Raw genomic sequence first — 22,265 nt, forward strand, 5'->3', positions numbered from 1 at the left:
CCTGCACTTACTAGTAAGTCTGGGCGCCGCTCCGTTCGCCCGATATAGGCTCCGGTGTCTGCGCTCCCTCTGACTGATTTCTTGTAGGAGGCGTGTCCCTTGCTGCACTGCTGGCCAATCGCAGCGCACAGCTCATAGCTCACAGCTTGTTTATTTAAGTAGAAAAATATAATAGAAACTATATAAATTTGGTATCGCCGTAATAACAATATAATGTCATCGTTTTAAGCGCACAGTGACCACCATAAAAACAAAACCTAAAAAATCATGGTGGGTTTGTGTTTTTTGTTTTTTTCAGTCTTACCAAACAATGATTTTTTTTCACATTTTCCATAAGAGAAAAATATGGTAAATTAAAAGGGTTTTCTGAGATTTTCTTACTAATGACCTATCCTTTGGATAGGTCATCAGTATCTGATCAGTGGGGGTCCAACACCCAGGATCCCCGCCGATTAGCTGTTTGAGAAGGCAGCGGCACTCCTGTTAGCGCCGCGGTCTTTTCTCTGCTTTTCCTAGGCCAGTGATGTCATGTTCATCGGTCATGTGGCCTAGGAGCATCTCAGCCCTATTCATGTGAATGGTGCTGAGCGCAATACCAAGCACAGCCACTATACAATGTACGGCGCTGTGCTTGGTAACCTGCAAGAAGGCAGCAGCGCTCACAAGTGCTGTGGTGCCTTCTCAAAACAGCTGATCGGGGGGGATGCCAGAGGATAGGTCATCAGTAATGAAATCTTGGAAAACCCTTTTAGAGGGTGCCATTAAAAAGTACAACTTGTCCTGCAAAAAAAGAAAAAAGAAAAGGCCCCCATATGTCTATGTGAACAGAAACTTTAGAAATGCTCTTGAAATGCAGAAAGGAAAAAATTAAAGCACAAAAATCAAAACTGGCTCAGTCCTGTAAGGGGTTGGCCCATCTTGTACTTTGGGGGCATATCACTAGGATATGCCCCCAATGTCTGATAGAGGTGCCCCCAAAGCCCCAGAGGGCGCACCGCACATGCACGGCCACCCTCCATTCATTTTTATGGGAGTGCCGAAAATAGCCAAGCACTATCTCGGCTATTTTCGTCAACACCACAGAAGTGAGTGGAGCGGTGGACACGCTTGTGCGGTGCACTTCCCATTCATTTCTATGGGACTCCCGAAAGTAACCGAGCATGCAGCCTGGCTATTTTTGGCACTCCCATAGTTCTAGAGGTAGGTGAGGGTCCCACCTCCGGGATCCTGCTCTAAGACATCCTAACCATATGCCCTTAATGTAGGAGATGGACCAACCCCTTTTAGGGCTATACTCTATATGTTTTACCACCTCACATAGGATCTATGGTACGTACGACTCTACTTAGTGTATCAATTAACACAAAAACAATTATGGGTTTTAAACCCTTAGGATTGTAAGGGTGGGCTCACACATGTTTTTTTTTTACTGCCGGAACTGCCTGCCCGATCCGGCAAAACGTATGCCAACTTATGGCATTTGTAAGACTGATCAGCATCCTGATCAGTCTGAAAAATGCCTGATCAGTCAGAAAAATGTATTGAAATGCCAGATCAATTTTTCTGGTGTCATCCGGAAAAACGTATCCGGCATTTTTTTTTTTTCAGACCGGAAGGACGGATCCGGCATTCTGGTATTTTGAATGCCAGATCCGGCACTAATACATTCCTATGGAAAAAAATGACGGATCCGGCATTCAGGCAAGTTTTTTTGGCCGGAGATAAAACCGTAGCATGCTGCGGTTTTATCTTTTTCCTAATCAGTCATAAAGACTGAATTGAAGACATCCTGAACGGAATGCTCTCCATTCAGAATGCATGGGGATAAGGCCTCATGCACATGACCGTTTTGTTTTTTTGTGGTCCGCAAAAAAACGGAAGCCACCCATGTGCCTTCCGGAACGGGCGGCCCATTGTAGAAACGCCTATTCTCGTCCGCAAAACGGACAAGAATAGGACATGTTCTATTTCTTTTGCGGGGCCACGGAAGTGAATGGGTCCACATCCGAGCCGCAAAAATGGCGGCTCGGATGCGGACCCAAACAACGGCCGTGTGCATGAGGCCTAAAACTGATCAGTTTTTTTTCCGGTATAGAGCCCTTAGGACGGAACTCTATGCCAGAAAAGAAAAACAAGATTTTTGTGAACTCATCTGTAAAATCTCTTTCTCGCTTTATTCATTGGGGAAAAAGGACAGTGGGTATAGCTTGCTGCTGCCACTAGGAGGCGACACTAGGCTGAAAGTTGTTAGCTCCTCCCCCTGCAGGCTATACCGCCTCCAGCCTGGAGAGAGCATATCAGTTTGTGCTTCAGCAGTAGAAGCAGAATTAAACTAAAAACCAACAGAAACTGCACACTACCGTAAAACCGAACCAAACAAGGTCCAAACTGGCAAAATATGGACCCCACTTGCAGTATAAAGAACATTGGGTGGGTGCTCTGTCCCCCAATGAATAAAGCGAGAAAGAGATTTTACAGGTGAGTTCACAAAATCTAGTTTCTCGCTCATATCATTGGGGGACACAGGACCGTGGGACGTCCTAAAGCAGTCCCCGGGGAGGGAAAAACAAATCCCCCGAAACAAGCTCCCTCATGGAAGTCACTACACTGTGGCCTGCAAGACTCTACGGCCGAGAGCAGCATCTGCCGAGGCTAAAGAATGCACTCGGTAAAATTTTGTGAAGGTGTGTAGGGAGGACCAAGTCGCCGCCTTACACAACTGAGACGCAGAAGCGTGGTGGAGGTGAGCCCAATAAGCCCCGACCGCTCTGGTAGAGTCAGCCGTGATCCTGGGCAGATGCACCTTGTCCCTGGAGCGATAGGCCTCGACAATGGCCGACCGAATCCACCGGGCAATCGTCACCTTGGAAGCCGCCAAACCTCTACGAGGACCTTCCAATATCACAAACTGAGCATCCGTGCGCCTAAAAGGGGCCACAACAGACAGGTTTATCTTCAAAGCCCGCACCACATCCAGATGGAGAGCAACCTCCCGCGGATGAGAAGGCTTAGGGCAAAACGAGGGTAGAACAATGTCCTCATTAACATGAAATGCAGAAACTACCTTTGGTAGAAAAGACGGCACTGGACGGAGTACCACCTTGTCTTGATGGAACACCAAAAAGGGCTACTTTCAGTAAAGACCTGCCAGTTCCGAAACCCTTCGAATGGATTTAATGGCCAACAAAAAAACGCCACTTTCCAGGAAAGCAAACAAAGGGAGAACTCTCTCAGAGGTTTGAATGGAGCGGTCTGGACTGAACCCAGAACCAGGTTCAGGTCCCAAGAGTGCAAAGGCGGCCGATAGGAAGGCACGGTGTGAGATACCCCTTGTATAAAGGTCTTGATCAGACCTAAGACAGCCAGTGTACGCTGGAAAAAAAATGGATAGGGCTGAGACCTGCCATTTCAGGGAGCTAAGAGCCATACCCTGTTCCAATCCGGACTGAAGAAACGCCAGTACCGTAGGAAGGGAGAACCTCCTGGGAGGAAGACCGCACTCCTCACAGAAGCGCAGGAAGGACTTCCAGGTCCGATAGTAAATCTGGAAAAGGAGGGCTTCCTGGCTCTAATCATAGTTCGAATGACCGCATCAGAAAAACCCCTCTGTTTCAACAGAAAGGTTTCAACAGCCACTCCGTTAAACATAGCGTATCTAAACTCTGATGGAAGACTGGGCCCGGGAGAGCAGGTCGGCTCTGAGCGGAAGAGGCCACGGAGCATCCCCCAGAAGAAGAATGAGCTCTGAGTACTAAGCTAGTCGAGGCCAGTCTGGGGCGATCAGGATTGTCTGGATGCCCTCCATCCTGATTCTGTACAGGATCCGAGGCAGGAGTGGTAAGGGTAGGAACACATAAAGGAACGAGAATCTGTCCCATGGTGCCACGAGAACGTCTACGTCATACCACCGCTGGATCTCTTGTGCAAGACAAGAAGCAAGGGAGCTTGTGATTGAGTCCTGGATGCCATCAAGTCCACTTCCGGTCGTCCCCACCAGAGACAGAGAGCCTCGAACACCTCATGATGGAGAGACCACTCCCCCGGGTCCACCGTTCGTCCTGGCTGAGAAAGTCTGCTGTCCAACTGTCCACTCCCGGAATGTAGACTGCAGAAATCACCGGAACATGGGCTTCCGCCCACTGTAGAATCTTTGCAGACTCCTGCATCACCGCACGGCTGTGAGTCCCTCCTTGGTGGTTGATGTAGGCCACCGCCATGGCATTGTCCGACTGTACTCTGACCGAACGACCCTGCAAGAGGGGAGTCCAATGTCGAAGGGAGAGAGGTAGATGGCCCGAAGTTCCAGGATGTTGATCGGCAGTTTGGACTCCGATGGAGACCAAAAGCCCTGGACCGTCTGGGTGGCGAAGACCCTGCCCCAGCCGTGGAGGCTGGCATTGGTTGTAATGACGGTCCAGGTCACGGGGAGAAAGGATTTCCCCGAAGACAAGTACGCAGTCATGATCCCCCAACTGAGTGCCGAACGCACTTGCCGAGATAGACGAATCCTGAGATCCAGAGAGTCCAGGGATTTGTCCCAGGATGACAAAATGGCCCGCTGAAAGCACCTGGTGTGGAATCGGGCGAAAAGTATGGCCTCGAAGGAGGCCACCATCAGGCCCAGCACCCGCAAACAATTGCGTACTGCGGCGCTGGAGTAGCAGACGCACAGACCTCTGAATGTCCAGTCTCTTGTTCAGTGGGAGGCGCACCACGGCTGCACCTGAATCTAATATCATGCCGAGGAACCTGACCTGAGTGGCGGGAGACAGGAAGGACTTCCGCTGATTGACTATCCATCCGAAGCGCGATAGTGTGCTCAAAGTGATCTGAAGACTCTCCTCGCATTGAGAGACCGTAGGAGCCTTGATCAAGATGTCGTCCAGATATGGGAGAAGAGTAATGCCCCTGGATTGCAGAAGGCCCAGAAGGGGAGCGAGTACCTTTGTGAACACTCGCGGAGCTGTAGCCAGGCTGAATGGCAGGGCGACAAACTGGTAATGGCACGAATGAATGGCAAACCGAAGAAAACGTTGATGAACGGTTGCGATGGGAACGTGTAGGTAAGCATCCTGGATGTCTATGGACGCCATGAATTCTCCTTGTACCAACCAAGGAGCGACCACGGAACGAAGGCTGAATACGGAGAATTCACTATCTTGAGGTCCAGCACTGGGCGAACATTGCCCTCTTATTTGGGGACCACGAATAGGTTGGAATAAAAACCCGTAACCCTCTCTAAGGGCACCGGCGTTATTACCCCCTGTGAGAGAAGAGATTTAACTGCATGAAAGAAAGCCGCAGCTCAAACTGGATCCCTGGGAGGCTGAGAGAGGAAAAACGGTTGGGCGGAATGACTTGAACTCCATCTTGTAACCCGAGGTGACGACCTCGAGTGCCCATGCGTCCGAAATATGGGTCCGCCAAATCTCCTAAATAAGGAGGAGGCGCCCCCCACCCGCGAGGGCGGGGACACACCTTCATGCTGAAGGCTGTTTTCCGGGAGCGGAACAAGGTTGCTAAGCCCGTGGACGCTAGGCCTGCTGGGGCTTAAAGGACGGGCCCGCCGTTGAGGTGGGTGTTGGACGGGTGCCCGAGAACCGGCAAAAGGACTGGTAAAGGGAGGAGTAAACTCTAGGACGAAAGGAACGCTTTGCCTTGGGTTGGGGCAGATGGGTGCTTTTCCCACCCGTTGCTTCTGAAATAATCTCGTCCAGCCGGGGACCAAAGAGTCGAGACCCAGCAAAGGGGAGACTCAAGAGTGAGCGTTTAGAGGATGAATCTGCCGTCCAAACCTTGAGCCATAACTCTCGGCGGATAGATACCGCGAGAGCTGAGGAACGGGCGACCATCATCCCAGAGCCGCTTCGCAGAGATACTTCCCTGCCTGAGAAATTTGGAGTGCCAAGGACTGCAGCTCAGCAGGGGGAAGGTCGGACGCTAGGTCTTGGTTCAAACGGAGGGCCCACTCGGAGACCGCCTTGGCTACCCATGCAGAGGCGAAAATTGGTCGTAAGGCTGAACCACTAGCCGCAAAGATAGACTTGGAGAGCGATTCTATGCTACAGTCTACCGGTTGCTGGAGGGATGAGCCATTTGCCACCAGGATAGCCATGTTCCTAGCCAGGCGAGCAACTGGTGGGTCCACCTTCGGGGGAGAAGCCCATTTTTCCACGTAATCGCCTGGAAAAGGACAGAGTAGGTCCAATCGCTTAGGAACAATGAAGCGTAGACCTAACTGGTCCCAAGCTTTTGCGACAACTACAGAAAAGTCATTGTGTAATCGGAAAGACTTGGGTGTCTGCCTTGAACGCAGAAATGACACCCCCTGGTGGCTGGTGGAGGGGAGTTCCTCCTGAACCTGGAAGGTGTCACGTATAGCAGATATCAGGCTATTCACCATGGATGCGATCTGAGAAGAGTGCTCCGGGTCCATTTCCGTATCCAAATCCCCAATCTCACCCTCCGACAGTGCGTCATCTAAGAAGGAGGACGCCTGTGATCGGGAGCTGGGGGGGGGGGGGAGCAGATGTTGAGGCGTCAGAAGAGGAACAGTGGCCTGCCCTGGGACGCTTACTAGAAAGTCTGCCTCTGGTTTGTACACCATGTGACGGTGTGGATTGCACCGGTGGCGATTTCTCAACCAAACGACCCAGCAAGGAAAGGGTGGAATGGGAGATTTTAGAGAGGTCGTCCACTGCCTGGGACAGGGACCTTGCCCAGTTAGGGAGGGAGGCGCTTCTCTATCGCTGTTATGCGATGCCGCCGCAGGGGAGGAGCTAACAGCTTTCAGCCTAGTGTTGCCCCCTATAGGCAGCAGCAAGCTATACCCACGGTCCTGTGTCCCCCAATGATATGAGCAAGAAAACGCAAGTGTGAAAGTACCCTTAGAACCTAAAAGATACTAAATAATTTTTACAGGCTTAGGGTACTTTCACACTTGCGTTTTTCTATTCCGGCATTGAGTTCCGTCCTAGGGGCTCTATACCAAATAAGAATTGATCAGTTTTATCCTAATGCATTCTGAATGGAGAGTTATCCGTTCAGGATGCATCAGGATGTCTTCAGTTCAGTCTTTTTGACTGCTCAGGACGGAGATAATTTCGCAGCATGCTGCGGTTTTATCTCCGCCCAAAAAAACTGAACACTTGCCTCAATGCCGGATCCAGAATGTTTTCCATAGGAATGTATTAGTGCCGGATTCGGCATTCAAATTGCCACATTGACGGATCCGGTATTCCGGTCTGCGCATGCACAGACCTTTAAAAATTTGAAAAAAAAAATGTACCGGATCTGTTTTGCTGGATGACACTGGAAAAACGGATCTGGTATTGCAATGAATTTTTCTGACTGATCAGGATCCTGATAAAGGCTCATGCACATGAACGTTTTTTAGTTCAGTATGCGTTATAGCTTATACTGAACCATTAATTTCAATGTGTCAGCAAAAAAAACTGAAGTGTCTCCGTGTGCATTCCGTTTCCGTATTTCCGTTCAAAGATAGAACATGTCCTATTATTGCCCGCAAACCAGTTCCGTGGCTCCATTCAAGTCAATAGGTCCACAAAAAAAAACTAACACATACGGAATATACTCCGTATGTCTTCCGTATCCGCAATCCTGTGTTGAAAGATTGCTTTATAAACCATCCATACCCTATCCACAAACAAAATAGATAGATAAATAGATAGTAGATATTTATGAGATAGATAGATAGATAATAGATAGATACATAGATAATAGAAAGATAGATATGATAAATAGATAAATATGAGATAGATTTAATAGATTTTGGTTAAAGACATGAAATAACACAACATTTTACCTTCTGCAGGGCGGCAATAGAAGAGAGATACGGAAAAGATCTGGTTAATTTATGTAAGAAGAAGCCTTGTGGTCAGACTGAGATACAGTGAGTGGCAGTTCCCTGATCTACTGTAGAAGAATCTCTAATGTTTGGTCTTGTCTAAGGGTACTTTCACACTAGCGGCAGGGGACTCCGGCAGGCTGTTCCGGCGGATGAACAGCCTGCCGGAGTCCCCTGCCACTAGTGTGAAACTAGCCTTAGAAAACTAATTGTTAACCCTTTTACATCGTTCTGAATTAATTGATCATTTAACCGGTGTAAAGAGCAGCTATAAAGACAGTGTCGCCGACATGTCTGTATGTTACACCGGCAGCCCATTGATTTCATGTAATGCTTCACTTGTCCAGCGGCGGCGCAAAAATTCTTAAACACTTTTTTTATTTTTATTTGTTTATATAATAGGAAATCATACAATTTTCTAAGGCTACTTTTACACCTGCGTTCAGAACGGATCCGTTTGCATTTTTCTTTAAAAGAAAAAAGTCGAAGTCAAAACGGATCCGTCCTGACTTACATTTAAAGTCAATGGGGGACGGATCTGTTTTCAATTGCCCCATATTATGTCAGTGAAAACGGATCCGTCTCCATTTACTTACATTGTAAGTCAGGACGGATTCGATTGGCTTCGTATCGTCAGGCGGACATCAAAACGCTGCAAGCAGCATTTTGATGTCCGCCTCCAGAGCGGAATACAGGCGCAACGGAGCCAACCTGATGCATTCTGAACGGATCCTTATCTATTCAGAATGCATTGGGGCTGAAGTGATCTGTTTTGGGCCGCTTGTGAGAGCCCTAAAAACGGATCTCACTAGCGGACCCAAAAACGCCAGTGTGAAAGTAGCCTAATATACAGTCAGGTCCATAAATATTAGGACTTCAACACAATTCTAACATTTTTGGCTCTATACACCACCACATTGGATTTGAAATGAAACGAACAAGATGAGCTTTACCTGCAGACTGTCAGCTTTAATTTGAGGATATTTACATCCAAATCAGGTGAATGGTGTAGGAATTATGTTTACTTCACTTTATTATTTTCAAAAGGTGTCAATTTCACTCAATAAGCACATGAGCATTAAATGACACTATTACAATATAGTAATAAAGGATCACGCAGGATCCACATTGTCAATACCAATCAGTATGAACAAATGGTACCGATAAGTACAGAACATTAGAAAATAAAGAGAATATACTCAAATACACTGCAATATTCATACCATATAGCAGATTAGTAATCTCGTCCCTCACCCCTAGATACCCTACAAAAATCAAGGGAGGCAATACACAAGTAGCATTCAAGGATGAAATATCTCCCTGTACAAACCCGTATAAAAGGAAAAGAGAGAAAAGAAAAGAAGAAAAGAAAAAAGGGGAACATACATACTCGTGACCCCAAAGAAATCTACATACGCTATGTAGGTAAATCAGGCAACGGTGTAGGAATTACAACAGTTTGAATATGTGCCTCCCACTTGTTGAGGGACCAAAAGTAATGGGACATAATAATAATCATAAATCAAACTTTCACTTTTTAATACTTGGTTGCAAATCCTTTGCAGTCAATTACAGCCTGAAGTCTGGAGCGCATAGACATCACCAGACGCTTGTTCTTGGGGCATTTTCCCTTCAGTTTTGTCTTCATCAAGTGAAATGCAGCTCAATCGGATTCAGCTCAGGTGATTGACTTGGTCATTGCATAACATTCCACTTCTTTCCCTTAAAAAACTCTTTGGTTGCTTTTGCAGTATGCTTTGGGTCATTGTCCATCTGCACTGTGAAGCGCCGTCCAATGAGTTCTGAAGCATTTGGCTGAATATGAGCAGACAATGTTGCCCGAAACAGTTCAGAATTCATCCTGCTGCTTTTGTCAGCGGTCACATCATCAATAAATACAAGAGAACCAGTTCCATTGGCAGCCATACATGTCCACGCCATGACACTACCACCACCATGCTTCACTGATGAGGTGGTATGCTTAGGATCATGAGCAGTTCCTTTCCTTCTCCATACTCTTCTCTTCCCATCACTCTGGTACAAGTTGATCTTGGTCTCATCTGTCCATAGGATGTTGTTCCAGAACTGTGAAGGCTTTTTTAGATGTCGTTTGGCAAACTCTAATCTGGCCTTCCTGTTTTTGAGGCTCACCAATGGTTTCCATCTTGTGGTGAACCCTCTGTTATAATTCTGGTGAAGTCTTCTCTTGATTTTTGACTGACACACATACACCGACCTCCTGGAGAGTGTTCTTGATCCGACCAACTGTTGTGAAGGGTGTTTTCTTCATCAGGGAAAGAATTCTCCGGTCATCCACCACAGTTCTTTTCCGTGGTCTTCCAGGTCTTTTGTTGTTGCTGAGCTCACCGGTGCGTTCCTTCTTTTTAAGAATGTTCCAAACAGTTGTTTTGGCCGCGCCTAATGTTTTTGCTATCTCTCTGATGGGTTTGTTGTGTTTTTTCAGCCTAATGATGGCTTGCTTCACTGGTAGTGACAGCTCTTTGGATCTCATCTTGAGAGTTGACAGCAACAGATTCCAAATGCAAATAGCACACTGGAAATGAACTCTGGACCTTTTATCTGCTCATTGTAATTGGGATAATGAGGGAATAACACACACCTGGCCATGGAACAGCCGAGGAGCCAATTGTCCCATTACTTTTGGTTCCTTAACAAGTGGGAGGCACATATGCAAACTGTTGTAATTCCTACACCGTTCACCTGATTTGGATGTAAATGCCCTCAAATCAAAGCTGACAGTCTGCAGGTAAAGCACATCGTGTTTCATTTTAAATCTAATGTGGTGGTGTATAGAGCCAAAAATGTTGGAATTGTGTTGATGTCCCAATATTTATGGACCTGACTGTACATGTATTTAAAATTCTGTATAAATACCTTGCTGATATCAGGCAGTTGACCCCTATAAGCAGTAGAATGGTATAGCCCATGTATCAGTCCTATGTAATAAAACATGGCATCAGTCATGTGACACTCTTAATGGGGTTATCCAGTAAATGATAATGATGACTTCAGGATAGGTCATCATTATCAGATCAGCAGGGATCCGAGTCTCGGCACAACTGCCGATCAGCTGTTTCGGGGAGCCACCGTGCTCCTTGTAGATCTGGTAAGTGCAGCTGGCTCCCGGCAGCCTTCCAAGCACATGGTTGTACATAGTACTGTGGCTGTCCTTGGTATAGCAGCTCAGCCCCATTAATTTCTATGGGGCTGAGCAGCAAATAGGCCATGTGACCGATGTACGGTGATGTCACATGCCCTAGGAAGAGGCCACAGTGCTGAAGGAGCTCCTGACCTATTGTAAAGGCTGAGCGACAGGGTTCCCGCCCTGGGTGATGGACCCCCCCAGCCAATCTGATATTGGTGACCTATCCTGAGGATAGGTCATCAATATCTATTCCTGGATAATCCCTTTCACATCATATAATTCCTGACATTCAGTAAGCAGCAGTGTTATATGACATACATGTGCTGACACAGTCATGTGATAAGTAAATAGGAATAGTGGTGAAATAACGATTTTTATAGTGGTTACACATTAGTGTGTATATTTACATGGCTGCCTGTCTCTAGGTAATGTTGTAAAAATGGCTGCCAGTCTTTAGGTGATGTCATCTGCTTCTACACAATGACAAACATGATGAGATGCTGCTGCAGCTAGTAATGCTGAATATGATCTGCTCCCTAACCCCTTCATGACATTTTTCACCTTAAGGACCAGGCCATTTTTTGCAAATCAGACATGTGTCACTTTATGTGGTGATAACTTTAAAACGCTTTTACTTATCCAAGTCAGATTGTTTTCTCATCACATATTGTACTTTATGACAGTGGTAAATTTGAGACAAAATATCTCATTTTTATTTATAAAAAAATACCAAATGTACAAACAATATGGAAAAATTAGCAATTATCAAAATTTATATTTCTCTGCTTTTAAAACAGATAGTGATACCTCCTACAATAGTTATTACTTTATATTTCCCATATGTCTACTTCATGTTTTGATCACTTTATAAATTACATTTTTTTGGGGGGGGGGGTGGGGGATGTTAGAAGGCTTAGAAGCTAATCTTAAAATTTTTAAGAAAATTTCCAAAACCCAACTTTTAAGGACCAGTTCAGGTCTGAAGTCACTTTGTAAGGCTTACATAGTAGAAACCACCCATAAATGGCCCCATTTTAGAAACTACACCCCTCAAGCTACTCGAACTCAACTGATTTTACAAACTTTGTTAACCCTTTAGGTGTTCCACAAGAATTAAAGGGAGTCTGTCATCAACATTTCACGTTTGTAACCCTTCCCATAGCTTTCTAGCATGCTTACAGTTAATAAAAACGTTACCTTTAGCATCAATCCTGGACTTATAAAACCGTCAAAAAACATCTTTGTAACATATGCAAATGAGGGCTTGCAAGTGCCCAGGGGCGGCGTTACCCTCGTAGGTGCCCTGCTAGCTCAGCCTTTTCTTCGCTTCCCCCACCCCTTCCTTCCCTCCGCCCATCTTTTCCTTCTGACCGCCTATCTACTAACTTGTTGTTTCGCCGAGATCCCGCGCCTGCGCGCTCAGTCCGTAGGCCGGCGCATGCGCACTGCGATGTCCATTCCTTGTACGGCATCACAGTAATTAATGTGCATGCGCCGGCTTCGCGCCGTTAGCCTGTGCATGCGCATTAATTACTGTAATGCCGTACAAGGAATGGACATCGCCCTGCGTATGCGCCGGCCTACGGACTGAGCGCGCAGGCGCGGGATCTCGGCGAAACAACAAGTTAGTAGATAGGCGGTCAGAAGGAAAGGATGGGCGGAGGGAAGGAAGGGGTGGGTGAAGCGAAGAAAAGGCTGAGCTAGCAGGGCACCTACGAGGGTAACACCGCCCCTGGGTACTTGCGAGCCCTCATTTGCATATGTTACAAAGATGTTTTTTGACGTTTTATAAGTCCAGGATTGATGCTAAAGGTAACAATTAATTGTAAGCATGCTAGAAAGCTATGGGAAGGGTTACAAACGTGAAATGCTGATGACAGACTCCCTTTAAAGGAAAATACAGATGAAATTTCAGAATTTCACTTTTTGGGTGGATTTTCCATTTTAATAAATTTTTTCCAGTAACAAAGCAAGGGTTAACAGCCAAACAAAACTCAATATTTTTAACCCTGATTCTGTAGTTTACAGAAACACCCCATATGTGGTTGTAAACTGCTGTACGGGCCCACGGCAGGGCACAGAAGGAAAGGAGCACCATGTGGTTTTTGGAGGGCAGATTTCACTGGGATAATTTTAAGCTGCCATGTCACATTTGAGGACCCCCTGATGCACCCCTAGAGTAGAAACTCCCAAAAAAGACCCCATTTTGGACACTACGGGATAAGGTGTCAGTTTTGTTGGTACTATTTTAGGGTACATATGATTTTTGGTTGCTCTATATTACACTTTTTGTGAGGCAAGGTAAGAAAAAATAGCTGTTTTGGCACAGTTTTTATTTTTTGTTATTTACAATGTTCACCTGACAGGTTAGATCATGTGGTATTTTTTATAGAGCAGGTTGTTACAGACGTGACAATACCAAATATGACTACTTTTTTGGTTGTTTGTTTCAGTTTTACATAATAAAGCATTTTTGTAAAAAATTATCTTTTTTTAGTGTCTCCATATTCTGAAAGTCAGTTTTTTTTTTGTAGGGGCTAATTTTTTTTGGTATAAGATGACGGTTTGATTGGTGCTCTTTTAGGGTGCATTTGACTTTTTGATCGCTTGGTATCACACTTTTTGTGATGTAAGGTGACACTTTTATTTTTTACGGTGTTCACCTGAGGGTTTAGTTCAGGTTATATTTTTACAGCAGGTTCTTATGGAAGCGGCAATACCTAATATGTATACCTTTTTTAATTTATTTAAGTTTTACACAATAACAGCATTTTTTAAACAAAAAAAATCATGTTTTAGTGTCTCCATAGTCTGAAAGCCATAGTTATTTTTAATTTTTTGGGCGATTGTCTTAGGTAGGGTCTCATTTTTTGCGGGATGAGATGACAGTTTGATTGGTATGATTTTGGGGTGCATATGACTTTTTGATCGTTTGGTTTTACACTTTTTGTGATGTAAGGTGACAAAAAAATGTCTGTACAGACTAGCCAATCAGAGCGATTGCCAGCCCGGAATCGCCCTCATTGGTCCCGGGCTGGTTAGCTGATATCCCTGGCTGTGTGTAACAGCCGGGGTCTCAGCGCTGTCACCATGTCTGCATACATGGTGACAGTTTAATGCCATGACGTGTATACTCGTCATGGAGCACTAAGTAGAAGTGCTCCATGACGAGTATGCACATCAAATAGCACTAAGGGGCTAATATACCACTATTCACCTGTTTGATACCTGGGAGATTAACTGAAAGCTTGGTCCCATAATAAAGGGAGAGGTTATTGTATGGATATAATAAATGTCTATTGGAAAATTGTTCAACATCCTATTCTCTGAATAAATAAATGTTCGTGGCCTCTTCTCACCTTCCCGCTGCCCGTAATTCCCCTTTCCTTATCTGCAGTCTCACTGTAAGGGTACGTAGGTCAAATGACACTGCAATTTTTTTTTTTCAGTGGTATGTTAATAAGATTTGATAAAATCTTATCCACTGCGCTGATCCTGTAAAACACCCTTAATTTACCGCACACAAATCCACAATGGAAAATCCACTAAATGCCCAGAAACCTCCCAAATCAAATCTGGAGTAATACAATAAATACTAGACAGGGAGGAGGGGGATGCAGCTGCAGCAGTATCTATCATTGCATTACTATTTGTACTATTATCTAGCAATATAAAAATCAGACATCAAATACTACATGACAACCTCTTTCCAACAAATCTAGTACCAGCCCTGCACCTCACATGGATCCAGAGATCTCTCCATTCATTGCTCCAATTGTTCTGCTAGATTTATTTCAGACTGGAAGAGGAAGATGTCTTTTCTCTGGGGATGTGTCCTTTCTTAGAGGGCTTGGCCTTTCTTCTGCAGCTCTTTCCATGTAACAGTCACAGCTTCTAACAGTAGATACAACCACTGGCAGTTGAATATTTAACTGAGCATGTGCGACCACTTCAATGAGATGGACAATAAATAACAAAAATAGCAAACAGCAGGTGGCGCTATACAGATACCTTTTATTGAACAGCCCAGTGGCTATACTACATTTTTAATTACATCCAATTACAAAAAGTATTCAGAACCAGGTGCTACTTTGAAAACTGTAGAATATTTTTGTGGCACAACCTCTATAAGAGGGAATTCATCATTGGAGGTTTTATTGGAACAGTGATTTCTTGATGGACTCCTTCCTCTCTCAGAATTTGAGACACAACTGATCTCAGAATGGTGAAATTCCCCTTTAATAAGGGTAATTTTGTTGCTATTTTTAAAGTAACCCCTCTTTTTTGTTTCTATTCCAGCACCCTTAAGAGGGCTCTAGATGTCTTCAAACAGCGTGAGTACTTTTTTCGTATATAAACAGTGTACAGTTTTCACAGTTCTGTGCTAATTTTAGGAAACCTATCCCACTGAACATGGTGTCCAATCTGCAGGCAGCTTGTTATAGAGTAGGATATATATTGTATTTTTCGCTCCATAAAACCGATTTTTCCTCCAAAAGTGTGTGTGTGGGAAATGTTGGTGCGTCTTATAAAGCGAATACTAGTGAGCACTTCCTGGAAGCACTCACTAGTATGCGGTAGACGTAGGGAGCGGTGAATCCAGCATTCCTGGTGCTGGCTTTACTCACAGCTCCCACTTTACTAGTGCGCACTCTATGACCTGATGCTGTTCAATGGCAGGTCACAGTGCAGAGCGGGCGAGGGAAGAGCAGGAAGGGTGGCAGTGCCCTCCGGAGAGGTAAGTTCTTTTAATTATTTTTGGTCTCATATTACTTGGGGTCTGATCTGAGGTCTGATGATCTGATGAAGACTGGGGGTCTGATATGGGGGTCTGATGAAAACAAGGGGTCTGATCTGAGGTCTTCTGAATAAGATACATTTTTTCAGATTTTTCTCCTTCTAGGTGCGTGTTATCATCTGGTGCGTCTTATAAAGCAAAAATTATGGTTGTTTTTGCATGAAAATATTAACTAGAATTTGTAAACTATTAATTTAAATTCCTGATAATTTTGGAGTTAGGAGTTCACCATTTGGGGGCTTAGGAGTCCAGTGGGTGGCCCTGTCATTGATTGACAGCCTTCCTTGAGTAGGCGTGCCTACAGAGACAGCTGTCAGTCACAGGATCACCCGCTGGTCTTCTGAGCCCAGAATAAGCAGAGATATAAATGTATAATTTACAAGTTTTATTGATACTTTTCCCCACAAACTATATATCAATCTTCTCAGCTCCTCCAGCAGACTGCCCGCTCAAGGTGACAGGTTCCCTATAACTTCATAATATAACTTTACAGGAGTCACAATTCCGTGTTGGTTTTTTTCTGCCCAAAAGTCCAAATTCCCCACTTCACTTCTTAGCGTCATAGACATTTTTGATAAAAATTATGGCTGCCTATAGCCACCACTAGGGGGCAGGGGCTCATTACATGTAATATTTGCTGCTTGCAATGAACTCTTGTATAATTCTTTATGCACTCAGCTCCCCCTAGTGGCAGCTGCAGGTAAACAGAATTTTAATAGTTAGGAGAAAGACCCCTTTCTACCACAGCCAATGGAGCGGATGCCTCTACAGTAGGTAGGGCACTGGTTTACATCTTAACCCCTTAGTGACCACCCATACGTGTTTTTACAGCGGTCACTAAGGTGCCTTAGGCTGGGCCGCTGCGTTTTTACAGCGGCCCAGTCTAAGCGCTACACGGCTCCCCCGTGTAGCGGGGAGCGCGGACCCGGCTCTCACATGAAAGCCGGGGCCCTACTCTAACAGCCCTGACCGGCAGAAGTGCCGAGCCGGGCTGTTTAACCCTTTACATGCCGGGCGAAATGGCGCCCGCTGCATGCAAAGTGGTGACAGAGGGAGCGGACTCCCTCTGTCTCCCATCAGCACCCTGAAAATGCGATCGCTGGGTGCTGATGTGTTGGGAAGCTTACCTTGCTTCCGTTCAGGGCCCCGAGCCTGTCTGCAGTTCTCTCCAGCAGGCTGTGCCTCTCTGGCGCAGCCTGCTGGTCAATCTTTGAATAGCATTGCTATTGAAATGTAATGCATTATAGAGATAATGCATTACATTTTAAAAGCAATCAAAATACCGTATATTATAGTCCCCTTGTGGGACTTTTAAGTAGTAAAAATACACTTTTATTAAATAAATAAAAATTCCATAAAATAAAAAAATATGCTTTTTTTCCATTGAAAATACGCTTTTCAATGAAAAAAATTGCAAAAAGAAAATATCCCCCATATGTTTGGTATTGCCGCGGACTACATAAATATTACATAAATTATCCCCTATGGTAAACGCCGTAAAAAAATAAATAAATGACAGAATTTCTAATTTATTCTTAGTTTCCACCGAAAAAAACATAATAACAAGCGATCAAAATGCGGCATTTACTCCAAAATGATACCAATAAAAAATACAAGTTGTCTCTCAAAAATCCAGCCCTCACACAACTCCATAGAAAAAGAAAAAAAAAGTTATGGGTCTTGTGAAGTGGCAATGCAAAATAATTTTTGGGGTTAATAAAAGAGGTTTTATTGGAAAAAAAAAAGTTGTAAAACTTAAAAAAAATTATAAGTATTTAGTATCACTGTAATCGTACTGACCCAGAGAATAAAGATATTATGTTATTTGTACCAAAAAATGAACGCCGTAAAATTTATAATGTAAAAACGCAGTGGCAGTATTGCTATTTTTCCCCATCTCCCTCCCAGAAAGAGTTAATAAAAGTTAATCAGAAAGTTATGTGTACCCCAAAATGGTGCAAATTAAAAACTACAACTTGTCCCATAAAAAACAAGCCCTCATAAAGCTATATAGACTAAAAAATAAAAAAGTTATAGCTCTTGGAACGAGACCATGAAAAAAGGAAGAAAAACGCTTGGTCAAAGGCCCAAACAGGCTTGGTCACTAAGGGGTTAATGGACAGACTAAAGTGGACCCGTCACCTTCCCATGACTTGTCTGTTTTAGTAACTACTTCATTCCCCATTAAACAACAATTCTGGGGCATCTTTTGATAATGCTGCATTGTGCTGTTCCTCTGTTATCCCTCCCGGAAACTAAAAATAAATAAATATACAGTACAACTGGGTGTTACCATTCCCCCTCTGAAATAGGCATGTCCCTACACAATCAGATTTGTTAATAGACGTGTCAGATAGTGTTGAAAAAAAATGTTGGCGCCAGGAAACCATCAACAAGCTGCTGATGACGGATCTTTTGTTCTTACTACTTATTATAATGGTGGAGCACTTTCAATGAGCTGTGGGTCTATTTGGTTTATTGGCACTTTCATTCTGCTGATCTGCAAAAATTTATATTACAATAAAAAAAAAGCCACAATAAGATTTGCTGACAGCTTTTAATGTTCTTGTTGATGGTTTCCATGAAGTCAAAGTTTTTTTTTTGAAAGATAAAACAAAGTAAAAACAAAATAGTAAAAAAAAAATATTATTACAGTTCATAAAATTGCCTGCTACCTGGAATCCGCTTCCTCATTAAAGGGGTTGTCCCATCTCGCCGTTTTCAGATCCGGGACAGTTGGGGAGTTATGTTTACTCGATGTTTCTGAATCAGAAACCCTTCAGAAAACAACACAGGGGTGAATTTCCTGCTGATCTTTTCCATGTTCAGGAATGGCTTATGGTTTGGGGCTCAGCTAATTGCAGACGGTGCAGAGGAGGGAGGCTTCTGCTGCAGCCAGCTGTCTTACAGCTATACACAGTTTTGGGAGAAGGAGTGGGACATAGACGCTGGGCTCAGCCAAGGATGCAGGTGTTTTTAATGGGAAGAGTGGTTTAGGCGCCAGACTCCTGTAGCAGCAGCTTATCTCCCAGAGAACAGTAGGATCGGGCATGCTGAAACCGAACTGCTCAATCTTTCTCCCCCCTGGTGGCAGACACGAGAGGCTCTCATACACATTAGACGGTCATTCAGCGGGTTCAGACGAGGTACATCTATTGTGTATTGCCAACTGTAGATCACAACCAGGTGACATCTTCCATAATAACGGAGGTTTGACGACTCGATAGAAGGTGATAATTGGATTAGTGCCGAGAAGACGTAACGAGGCTGGAATGTGGCGATTACTCTTCTGTCACCTTTAATTTGAGTTTTCTTTTTGGCAGAAATCGACAATATCGCTCAGTGTCACATTCAGCTGGCGGTGACTCTACGAGAAGAAGCCAAGAGAATGGAGGAGTTCAGGGAGCGGCAGAGGGCAGAGCGCAAGAGGGTAAGAAACCGCCATCACTGCTCGTAGGTACTCGCCACCAACCAGGCGGCTCCGCATGTGATGGAGGCTATGTAGTGGTATAGCATAGACCGGAATTGTGTTGTGGTCATGTTCAGTGCTCAGGTCATGTTGGCGGTTGTGGTTTTCCATGTATAGAGTATAATAGAATTGTGCTATTGTCATGTCCAGTGGCCGAGTCATGTTGGGGGTTGTAGTTTTCCATGTCTAGAGTGTAACAGAATTCATTTATGGCTATATCCAGTGGTCAGGTCATGTTAGGAGTTGTAGTTCTCTGTGTATAGAGTGTAATAGAATTGTTTTACAGTTATATCCAGTGGTCAGGTCATGTTGGGAGTTGTAGTGCTCTGTGTATAGAGTATAATACAATTGTTTTATAGTTATGTCCACTGGACGGGTCCTGTTGGGAGTTGTAGTGCTTTATGTACAGAGTATAATAGAATTGCTTTATGGTCATGTCCAGTGGTCAGGTCATATTGGGAGGCGTAGTTTTCTATGTATAGAGTATAATACAATTGTATTATGGACAGTATTCAAGCCATGCTAGGAGTAGTGTTCTATGAACTAAGGCTACTTTCACACTGGCGATAGCCTTTTCCAGCAGGCTTTTCCGAGGCAGTGTAGTTTTATTCCGTGTTTGCCGTGCTGCGGCCTGACCTCCGGCCCGCCCCCATCATAGTGAATGGGGCCAGCACGGTGGACTTGCGGTAGCACGGATCCGGCAGGCTGTCCCCCCCGCCGGAAAAGGCTACCGCAAGTGTGAAAGTAGCCTTAGTATAATAGCAATGTATTATGAACATGACCAGTGGTCAGGTCCTGTTGGGGGTTGTAGTATTCTATATGTAGAATATAATAGCATTGCCACCATTGCTGCAAGGTTAGAACTTAGTCTTAAAGGGGTTCAGCTCTGAACCCGGACATCCCTCCATTTTCACCCAGGCAGCCCCCCTGACATGAGCATCGGAGCAGTTCATGCTCCGATGCTCTCCTTTGCCCTGCGCTAAATTGCGCAGGGCAAAGGCATTTTTCTGAGTTCCGGTGACGTACCGGGACTCTCCATGGGGCTGACAGGAACCCCGGTGACATCACCGGCACTGAAGGGCGGTATTTAGCTCTGCCCTAGCCAGTAAAATGGCTAGGGCAGAGCTAAAGCCCGCCCCTCAGAGCCGGTGACGTCACCGAACACACTGCCGGGCGGAAGTTACCGCCCGGCAGTGTGTTATTGAAAACAAAAGAGCCCGTGCCCTGCACGATTTAGCGCAGGGCACAGGAGCGCATCGGAGCATGAGATGCTCCGATGCTAGGCTCAGGGGGGCTGCCGGGGTGAAAATAACGGTATGTCCGGGTTCAGCTCTGAACCCGGACAACCCCTTTAAGGTTGCATACTAGGAATGGTGCAGCATATCCCCAGGCAATAGCGGAGTGAAGTGACTAATGCGGTGAGCAACCTACAGTCCGGCTGTTAGGCCTCATGCACACGACCGTTGTGTGCATCCGTGGCCGTTGTGCCGTTTTCCGTTTTTTTTCGCGGACCCATTGACTTTCAATGGGTCCGTGGAAAAATCGGAAAATGCACCGTTTTGCAGCCGAGGCCGTGATCCGTGTATCCTGTCCGTCCAAAAAATATGACCTGTCCTATTTTTTTGACGGACAACGGTTCACGGACCCATTCAAGTCAATGGGTCCGTGAAAGAACACGGATGCACACAAGATTGGCATCCGTGTCCGTGATCCGTGGCCGTAGGTTGCTTTCATACAGACTGATCCGAAGATCCGTCTGCATAAAAGCTTTTTCTGATCTAAGTTTTCACTTTGTGAAAACTCATTTCCGACAGTATATTCTAACACAGAAGCGTTCCCATGGTGATGGGGACGCTTCTAGTTAGAATACACTGCAAACTTGGTACAAGACTGCCCCCTGCTGCCTGGCACCACCCGATCTCTTACAGGGGGATATGATAGCACAATTAACCCCTTCAGGTGCGGCACCTAAAGGGGTTAATTGTACTATCATATTCTCCTGTAAGAGATCAGGGCTGCCAGGCAGCAGAGGGCAGACCCCCCCCTCCCCAGTTTGAATATCGTTGGTGGCACAGTGTGCGCCCACCATCGCCCCCCCCTTCCTCCCTCTATAGTTAAAAATCGTTGGTGGCACAGTGTGTGCCCACCATCGCCCCCCCTTCCTCCCTCTATAGTTAAAAATCGTTGGTGGCACAGTGTGTGCCCATCGCCCCCCTCTTCCTCCCTCTATAGTTAAAAATCGTTGGTGGCACAGTGTGCGCCCACCATCGGCCCCCCCTCTCTCTATAGTAGTAACAACCATTGGTGGCAGTGTGCGGCCTCCCATCTCCCCCCCCCCCCCCATCATTGGTGGCAGCGGAGTTCCGATCGGAGTCCCAGTTTAATCGCTGGGGCTCCGATCGGTAACCATGGCAACCAGGAAGCTACTGCAGCCCTGGTTGCCATGGTTACTTAGCAATAGTACAATAGTAGAAGATTCATACTTACCTGCTTGCTGCTGCGATGTCTGTGTCCGGCCGGGAGCTCCTCCTACTGGTAAGTGACAGTTCTTTAGCAATGCACCGCACAGACCTTTCACTTACCAGTAGGTGGAGCTCCCGGCCGGTCACAGACATCGCAACAGCAAGCAGGTAAGTATGAATCTTCTACAATTGTACTATTGCTAAGTAACCATGGCAACCAGGGATGCAGTAGCTTCCTGGTTGCCATGGTTACCGATCGGAGCCCCAGCGATTAAACTGGGACTCCGATCGGAACTCCGCTGCCACCAATGATGGGGGGGGGGGGGAATGGGAGGCCGCACACTGCCACCAATGGTTGTTACTACTATAGAGAGAGGGGGGCCGATGGTGGGCGCACACTGTGCCACCAACGATTTTTAACTATAGAGGGAGGAAGGGGGGGGGGCGATGGTGGGCACACACTGTGCCACCAACGATTTTTAACTATAGAGGGAGGAAGGGGG

General features: G+C 45.5%; 1 protein-coding gene across 1 annotated transcript in view; it reads left to right on the plus strand.

Annotated features, from left to right (window-relative positions):
* The first annotated feature begins 4,307 nt into the window (after window positions 1-4,307).
* LOC122929939 (proline-serine-threonine phosphatase-interacting protein 2-like) overlaps window positions 4,308-22,265 on the plus strand; it is a 46,654-nt gene continuing 28,696 nt past the window's right edge. The window contains exons 1-5 of the mRNA XM_044283441.1: window positions 4,308-4,450; window positions 4,853-5,059; window positions 7,835-7,912; window positions 15,333-15,367; window positions 19,155-19,261. Coding sequence (XP_044139376.1) covers window positions 4,308-4,450; window positions 4,853-5,059; window positions 7,835-7,912; window positions 15,333-15,367; window positions 19,155-19,261 — 570 coding nt within the window. The remainder of the gene's footprint in view (window positions 4,451-4,852; window positions 5,060-7,834; window positions 7,913-15,332; window positions 15,368-19,154; window positions 19,262-22,265) is intronic.

This window comes from Bufo gargarizans, chromosome 1 (assembly GCF_014858855.1).
Source record: "Bufo gargarizans isolate SCDJY-AF-19 chromosome 1, ASM1485885v1, whole genome shotgun sequence".
Classification (NCBI taxonomy): domain Eukaryota; kingdom Metazoa; phylum Chordata; class Amphibia; order Anura; family Bufonidae; genus Bufo; species Bufo gargarizans.